At 44.3% G+C, this 9,195-nt stretch overlaps 1 protein-coding gene across 1 annotated transcript; it reads left to right on the top strand.

Moving 5' to 3' along the window:
* Window positions 1-4,226: 4,226 nt before the first annotated feature.
* On the top strand, window positions 4,227-8,988 carry DEFB123 (defensin beta 123). The gene is made up of 2 exons (XM_023742142.1): window positions 4,227-4,284; window positions 8,843-8,988. Exons 1-2 carry the CDS (start codon window positions 4,227-4,229, stop codon window positions 8,986-8,988), a joined length of 204 nt encoding a protein of 67 aa, XP_023597910.1.
* The last annotated feature ends 207 nt before the right edge of the window (window positions 8,989-9,195 follow it).

Raw genomic sequence — 9,195 nt, 5'->3', positions numbered from 1 at the left:
TTGCCTTAAGCATTGTGCTCTTTTAAAGAACTATCCATATGGGATCAAATTGACAACACCAAGTTGAAAAGTCAGATAGTTTGGGGGCAGTGAGTTTATGTTAATGGAGGAGAAATAATTCAGAAAAGAAGGATGACAATGGTTGCACAACTTGAAAAATGTGATCTATGTCACCAATTTGTACATGTAGAAATTGTTGAGTTAGTGTATGTTTTGCTGTGTATATTTTCAACAACAACAACAAAAATACCATTTTCCACTAAAATAAAAGACACCAGGACTTCTTGGAGAGATGGCAGATTATTGGGCAAGAAATGTACAAGATAAGCCTTAAAACTTTTGCAGCGCCAGATACCGAGGAAGCTATCCAACACCGACAGGGATCTAGCAAAGAGGCTCAGAAGCCAAATTGAAGAAGCTCCCACTGGACATTTGTTCTTCAATAAGAGTAATTGCAATTAAATCCAATATTTTAGGAAATAATATTTAGGAAGCATAATATTTGGGGCAAGTCCCTGGGTGGTGCAAACAGTTAATGTGCTTGGCTGCTAACCAAAAGGTTGGAGGTTTGAGTACTCTAGAGGCACCTCGGAAGAAATGCCTGGTGATCTAAATCTGAAAATTCAGCCATTGAAAACTCTATCGAACACAGGTCTACTCTGACACACATAGGGTCACCATGAGTTAGAATCAACCCAACAGCAACTGGTGGTGGCGGTGGATGATTATTTAGGAAAAACTACTCAATCTCAGAGGTTGATAAAAAACTAATTCATTATCTTACAAACTAGTAAGCAAATACAGAGTCAAGCATTTATCCTGCCTTTCCTCTACTACCTTTGGGTAACCAAATAGCACATGAGGGGAAGTATCTCTTTTATAAGTAATCCACCTAATAAATGAGTGGTTTTCCCCACATAGCTGCATCCTCTCCCTCCTTTCAAGTCTTAGCTCGAACATCACCTTCTCTGAGCATTCCTTTTAAAATTGCAAACCCATCTGCCCTGACACTTGCTGTCCCCTTACCTGCTTACTATGCTCATTGCCTTCTTCAATGGAATATCAGCTGGATGAGGTAAGGGATTTTATCTGTTCGTTTATTTGATTTTGTTCACTGCTCTGTCTCTAGTACATATCACAGCACCTGGCACATGGAATCCACTCAATAATATCTCCTTAATGAGTGAATTATTTAATTAAGTAATGACATATCAACTTCCCACTAAATCCAGCTGCAGTCCTAGGAAGGAGATCAAAAACCAAACCAAACCAGTTGCCATCAAGTTGAGAAAAGGAGGATGAAGGAGAAACACTGAAAGACTAAACATCTACCCAAAGCAGAATGAATTAATCTAATTGTTTTAAACCAGAAAAGAATAATATAATTAACTGCTGAATCTAGGTACAGCTCCTGTGCCCTTTCCAATCCTCAACTTCCCTACCAGCAGGATGGAAGTTCCTGGGAAAGTTCAGATGAGCTACAGAAAATAAAGAAGCTGCATTTGCTGCACACCAAAATTTCATCTTGTTCAATGTCGATCCCTCGACTTGATATATTAGTTAACTTTGAGAAATGAGTATGTTGAAACTCAGAGCAGCCAAGTGGTTTGCTGAAGTGAGAGCTAGTAAACAGTGCGGCAAGTCTGGGGGTTCTTATCTTCCCCCATAAGTATTGTTTCACATTGTCCCCTGCCTGCCCATCCTCCCACCCCTGGGATTCCCTGACCAGGACCCACTCTTCAGTCCCTACCCTTCCCCCAAAGAGGTCTAGGTTACCTGGAATGACCTGCGACAAGAGCACCAGCGCAGCCAAAGTTAGCAAGAAAAGCTTCATGACTTGAGGTAGCCCAGGGAGTAGTGTCAGGTCGGAGGAGGGAAGAGCTCTGGACTCTCTGGCTCCCTCTAATCAACTGAGACAACATGGCGCTTACACGTGCCCTCAGCTGCCTATGAGTACAGCCCGCCCTGGAACATCCCGCCTTCCCTTATACTCCTCAGTCACCATCCCAAAGCACCCGAGCTCACGATGTGGAGCCACACATCCCTAGCTGACACACCTCCCTTTGTCCCCCTTCACCTTTGAGGGACCAGCAAGGAGAAGTCATACAACATCCAGAGAAGCATTTTTTGTCATGTTGTTATTGTGTGCTGTCGAGTCGATTCCCACTCAGAGAGACCCTATATCAGAGTAGAATTGATCCATAGGGTTTCTTAAGCTAAAATCTTTATGGGAGCAGATCATCAGGTCTTTCATCCCACAGAGCCACTAGGTGGGTTTGAACTGCCAACCTTTTGCTTAGCAGCTGAGTACTTAACTATTGCACCACCAGGTCTCCTATTTTTTGAGAGAAGTATACATATATGTAACAAAACATTTGCCACTTCAACGTTTTCCACGTGTACAATTCAGTGACATTAATTAGGTTTATCATGTAGTGCAACCATCACCACCATCAGTTTCCAGATTTTTCTATCACCTTTAACAGAAGCTTGGTGCCCCCTAAGCAGAGGGATATTTTTCAAACTATAGGTCAGCCCTTGTTATAGCACAACCTAAAAGCCTCCAAGACTCCACACCACACCTAGGAAAAAAAAAAAATCTTTACTATACCCTACAAAGCCCTACATTATCTGGTCTAGAAATACATCATTATCATGGTTCTAATTTAAATTTAAGCTTCTTTCTTCATGCACAATTTTTCAGTTTAGGGGCTGAGGAGTAGAGCAGGGAGGACAGTCATTCAGATGTCAGGGAGAATTCATCTACTGGACGATTTTTCTCTCTAAGAGAAGAAGTCCTACTGCCTAAAAGACTCAGTTTCACAGGTTTTTAGCACTGAGAGTGAGAGAGAACAGAGTTTAAAATATTCATCTCCTTGTCTTAGCTGTGCTCACTTGTACTCATTCACTTGCTGTGTGACCTTGGGAGACTCATCTCCCACTCTGGGCCTCAGTCTCACCAATAAAGCGGGTTGGAGCCGATGAGCTGTAGAGATCAACCCAATCCTCGTATGCTATGGTTCTCTGGATGTTGAAAGGGCACAGGAAATGGAAAGCTGCCGAACTCTAGACTTTCACCACCAACACAGGCCAAGCCAATTGGGTTTACACCTGAGGATTCTCAGGGCTGCCGTCATTAAGCCTCAGCTCTGGTTGGTTGGTTGGTTGGTTGGTTGGTTGGTTGGTTGGCTGGTCTGTCTGTTTTGTTCACTGCTCCACCTCCAGCACGTATCACACAGTGCCTGGCACATGGAATCTATTCAACAATATTTATTGAATGAGTGAATTATTTAATTCACACTTGGGTCAGAGGCCTCTTCCCTTGATACCAACAACCCAATGTGCTATACGGCCCTTGCAGACCACAGTCCCTCTTTAGGCCTGCTGTTTGTATAGGCAAAACACAAATATTTGCTCTAGTTATTATAACCAAAAAAAAAATCTGTTGCCATTGAGTCGATTCCGACTCATAGCAACCCTATAGGACAGAGTAGAACTGCCCTGTAGTGTTTCCAAGGAGTGGCTGGCGGATTCGAACTGCGGACCTTTTGGTTGGCAGCCAAGCTGTTAACCATTGTGCCACCAGGACTCCCTGGTGGTTATAAAAAAACCAAAACCAAACCTGTTGCCACTGAGTTGACTCCAACTGATAGCAATCCGATAGGACAGAAAAGAACTGCCCCATAGAGTTTCCAAGGAGTTCCTGGTGGATTCAAACTGCCAACCTTTTGGTTAGTAGCCATAGCACTTAACCGCTACACCACTAGGGTTTCTAGTTATTATAAAGGCTTAATATTCTCCCCAGGACCCTTGAATGAGTTTCACCACACCAAGATGTTTCTGGAACAGGGTCCTTGGGGTACTGGTGAGGGAGCAGAGAAGATGCCTTGTGGTCCCTTGGGTCCAGGCAGTTTAGAACTGGGTGGAAGAACTTTTAAGCTGGGTCATAGTATAGTCTGACTTTGATTAAATAGACTCCTCTGGCTTTGCCAGACTCTCCTTGCAGTCCTAACAATGGTTGAAAGGAGGCGTGTCAGCTCAGCTGTGTGTGACTGCACGCTGTGGGCTCCAGGGAGTGGGAGCTGTACCCGTGGGCAGCTGAGGGCACGTGTGGGTGGTGAGTGTTCGGTCGTTCAGAGGGAGCAGGAGCCACAGAGGTCAGAGCTCACCCCATTTGCTTTGTCATCACATCCAGCTTGCGGCTTCACCTTGGGCCACCTCCAGCCATGAGGCTCCTTCTGCTGACTTTGGCTGTGCTGCTGCTCTTGTCCCAGCTCACTCCAGGTAACGTGGGCGTCTTCAGGGGACGGGCAGGGTGTGGAGACTGTGACCTGGCCAGGGAATCCCAAGGGTGGGGGTTGGGCTGCCAGACAACAGGGGTCACCATTCAGAGCCACGTAGAGGAGGACCTCCTGGCACCCTGAAGCTGCCTCTGCCAACAGCAGGTGCCAGATCTTAGATACCAACTATAATGTCCAGAGCAACTCACTCAGCCATCCCCTCCCTCTTCTCCCTGCTCAGCTCCAGGGACCATGTGAAGGTGGTCTAGTGTTTAAGGAAGAGTGGAGCGGGGCAGGAGAATCAGGAAAGAGGGGAAGGCAATAGGAGCCCTTTTGCAAAATATTCCCCCAAATTATCTAGGCTTTGTAAAGATTGCAGCTGCCTTAACAGGAGAGAAAAGCTCGTATTTACTTTTGCTGGCTCTGTGTCAGACCCCATGCTGGGAGCTGGGACCACAGAGATAAATGATGTGGCCCTGGGGGAGCTCACTGAGGGAGACAGTTAAACAGGGTTACCTGAGCTGTGTTAGAGGGAAGCCAGGGGCCTGGGGTGCACCCAGGAGGGACCAACCCAGCCTGAGAGTCTAGAGAAGCCTCCTGGAGGGACACATGAGTCCTGAGAAATGAGAAGGGGAAGAAGAGGTGGAACTAGGAAGGGTGTCCCAGGCAGAGAGACCAGCCTTATACAAAGGCCCAGATGTGGGAAAGAGCATGGCACCTTCAGGGACCTGGCACAAAATAGAGGAGTGGATTAGGGGAGTGACTGGCAAAGCATTCGAGTCCTGAGCCTTGATGGGCCTTGAATGCCATGGAAAGGTCTAAGCAGTGAAGGGCCCTGGACAGACTTGCCCATTCCACTAACTCAGCACTAAGTGCCTGCCCTCTCCCCACACCTGGCAGAAACTTCCGCCCACCCAAAGATTTTTTGTGCGTGTGGTAAATATAAAAGTCCCTGGATGGAGATCAGCTGCTAACCTAAAGGTTGGTGGTTTGAACCCACTCAGCAGCTCCACAGAAGAAAGGCCTGGATAACTGCTTCCATAAAAATCAAAGCGAAGAAAACCCTATGGAGCAGTTTCACTGTCTGTAACACACAGGGTTGCCATGAGTTGGAACTGACTCGATAACAACAGGTTTGGTTTTACGGTTTTGGAAGTTAATATACAGGTAACAAAACATTTGCCATTTCAACAATTTCACATGTTCAGTGGCATTAATTATGTTCATTGTGTTGTTCAACCATCACCGTTAGCCATTCCCGAATCATTCCATCACCCTTAACAGAAGCTCTGTGTCTCCTAAGCATTGTGTCTTCCTTTCTCCCTCCCTCCTAGTAACCACTAATAAACTTTCATCTCTATATACTTGCCTATTCTAGATATTTCGTATAAGTGATATCATACAATATTTGTCCCTTTGTGACGGACTGAGCTCACTCAGCATGATGTTTTCAGGTTAGTCCATGTTGTGGCACGCATTAGGACTCCATTTCTCTTTATGGCTGAGCAATATTCCACTGGACGTATGTACCACACTTTGTTTATCTCTTCATCTGATGATGAACATTTAGGTTATTTCCACCTTTTGGCGATTGTGAATCATGCTGCAATGCATATTGGTGTACAAGTATCTGCATTCTTGTTTTTAATTCTTTTGGGTATATGCCTAGGAGTGGAATTGTCTTTTGTGTTACCCTTCCACAGGGTCAGGATGTGAGTGAATTTCCTCAAACAAATTAATTCTTTGGGGATGACAAAATGGTGATAATCTTTTTCCCCCCAGTGGTTAGCTGGAACACTTACATAAAGAAGACACTCTTTCTCATCTATTATTTGGTTATTCAGCAGTATAGTTCATATTTTTAAAAAAACAAAAAAACCCTGCCGTCAAGTCAATTCCGACTCATAGTGGCCCTATAGGACACAGTAGAACTGCCCCATAAGGTTTCCAAGGAGCAGCTGGTGGATTCAAACTGCCAGCCTTTTAGTTAGCAGCCAAGCTTTTAACCACTGTGCCACCAGGGCTCCACAGTTCATATGGGAAAGACAAAATAATGCTTGACGATTTTTATTTACAAATCCACAAGATAATAATTTACTTTCCCATCATCCTCCAAAAGTGATGAATTAGTTTTTAATATCATTATAAATTCATGAATTTAAATTTGATGAATTTTTATTTGTTACAATTCTTTATTCTTATTGAAACTCAAATTGCCCCATTATTGACTAGTGGGAGCCTCTTTAATATGGCTCCTGAGCCTTATATTACATAATCCTGGTAGTCTTTGAAAGGTCCCTGGGTGGGGAAACGGTTTGTGCTTGACTGCTAACCTAAAGGTTGGCAGTTCAAACCCACCCAGCAGTGCCACAGAAGAAAGGCCTGGCAAACTGCTTCCGTAAAGATTACAGCCAAGAAAACCCTACGGAGCAGTTCTACTCTGTAACACATGGGGTCGCCATGGGTCAGAATCCACTCTACAGCAACAGGTTTGGTTGGGGGTTTTTTGGTAGTCTTTGATAGCTTCCTTGTGATAAAGCCATCTTATAGAGACCACAGGAAACATACCTGCAGTCTGACAAAGTTAGCTGTATCAACTTCCTGCAGCAAAGGAAACGCACAGGGAAGGAACCGTGGGACATCTTGCCAAACGAAGAAAAAAACAAGGGGTTACTATAGGATTAGGAGCCCTGGTGGCGCAATGGTTAAGTACTCAGCTGCTAACCAAAAGGTTGGAGGTTTGAACCCACAAGCAGCTCTGCGGGAGAAAAGACCTGGAGATCTGCTTCCATAAAGACTACAGCCTAGAAAACCCTATGGGGAAGTTCTACTCTATGTGCCATTGAGTCGGAATCAACTCCACAGCACACAACTCTGGGTTGGGCAAACAGTTTGCACTCGACTGCTAAAAAGAGTGGCGGTTCGAACCCACCCAGAGGTACCATGGAAGGTAGGCTTAGTGATTTGCTTCCCTTAAGATTACAGCCAAGAAAATCCCATGGGACAGTTCTCCTTGGTAACACATGGAGTCACCATGAGTAGGAATCTACTGGAAGGCAACTAATGACAACCACAGGATTATGGGAAAGGATGAGGTTTCATAAAATGTAAATAAAGTGATGTTTGATAGCCTTCAAGGCAAAGTAAGGCCATGTTAAAGGGTTGACATCAGGCCTGGGCTGAGAAGCAGATTTAGGTTTCCTTGGAAACTACAAAATTAAGATACCTTGGATGGTCTGTTAACCCAGGACTAAAACCATTCCCGAAGCCCACTCCTCAGATAAAGATTAGACAGGACTATAAAACATAAAATAATACTCATTAGAAGTGTGCTTCTTAGTTCAATCGGATACACAAGACCAAATGGGCGGTTCCTGTCCAGAGGCAGGACGAGAAGGCAGGAAGGAAGGGACGGGAACTGGTTGAATGGACACAAGACATCCGGGGTGGAAAGGGGGATTGTGCTGTCACATTGTGGGGATGCGACTAACATTACATACCAATATGTGTATAAATTTTTGTACGAGAAATTAACTTGAGCTGTAAACTTTTGCCTAAAGCACAATAAAAAAAAAAAAAATTAAGATAGATGAGGAATTTTGTATCCCAAAACTCCTTATCTGAAGCCCTGAACTGGCTCCGAAATCAAGGCTGCTTTTCTGTGTTGAAAGGCTCAGTTCTTCCAACGAAGAATGTAATGTTCCACTCCTGCTGATATGATTTCAAATACAAAGTTTCTACAGTCAGGGTTTGAGAAAACAGGATTTCTCAGCACTTTGCCCTTTTGTTAATTAACAAAACTAGTTGCACTGTTCACACTTGCTATCTGGTATGACAAGATATTCTAGACTCATCTTGTCTATCTTGCCCCAGACCTTGAATTGGTCATTTCTTCATGAAGCCCTGGTTTCCTTTAGTGGGAAGATGGTATTTCAAAACTACAATCTAGATGCTAGAGATACTCAACGCTACTACGTTGGTCATTGTTTCTAGGCCTTCAGAAGGGGAAGGGAGAAAGGGAACTCAGAGGAGAGGAGAGAAAAGGTGAGGCTTATGTATGCCTACCGGATGTCCTTCTGCAGCAACTCATGGTGACCTCATGTGACCCCAAGTGTAACCTTTCAGAAGCAGGTCACCAGGCTTGTCTGCTGAGCAGCCTCTGGGTGGATTCAAACCACCAACTTTTCAGCTAGTAGTCAAGCACGTAACCATTTGTACCACCCAGAGACAGAGTGACTGAGTGACTACTTAATGGGTGTGGGGTTTCTGTTTGGGGAGACGAGAAAGTTCTGGAACTAGATGATGATGACGGTTGCACAACATTGTGAACGTACTTAATGCTACTGAATCATACACTTAAAATTGTTAAAATGGTAAATTTTATGTTACGTGTATTTTACCATAGTAAAAAAGGGAGTGAAGAGAGTAAGGCCAGGGTCAAAGGCAGGGAAAACTGGGAACCCACTATCATGCCTGTATTAATCCTTTTACAAACCTTTCAAATCCAGAACCACCGCTTCTTAGTGCTAACACTGGCTGCTTTCTTCTTTCCTTTGTGTCAGGCCACACCCAAAAGTGCTGGAATCTTCACGGTAAATGCCGCCGTAAATGCTTCAGGAAGGAAAAGATCTATGTTTACTGCACTAATAATAAATTCTGCTGTGTGAAGCCCAAGTACCAGCCAAAACGAAATCCATGGTTATTTTAAGTGCTTTGAAGCCTAAAGCCACAAAATGCAGATGAAGCTACCCAGAGTCGGACCTAGTGGACTCCTGAGCTCTATTAAAATACCTCTGGCTGATCCTTGTGTTTGTCTGCTAATGACCCCAGCAATTCTCCAGGCAGTCCCCTTTCACATGGTCTGTGAGGTCAAAACTATATTTATAATAATAATAAGATGTTATTTGCCTTTTCC

Source organism: Trichechus manatus, unplaced genomic scaffold (genome assembly GCF_000243295.1).
Source record: "Trichechus manatus latirostris isolate Lorelei unplaced genomic scaffold, TriManLat1.0 scaffold00008, whole genome shotgun sequence".
In the NCBI taxonomy this organism is placed as follows: Eukaryota; Metazoa; Chordata; class Mammalia; order Sirenia; family Trichechidae; genus Trichechus; species Trichechus manatus.
Note: the sequence above shows the minus strand (reverse complement) of the source record. Positions and strands in the feature narration are given on the sequence as shown.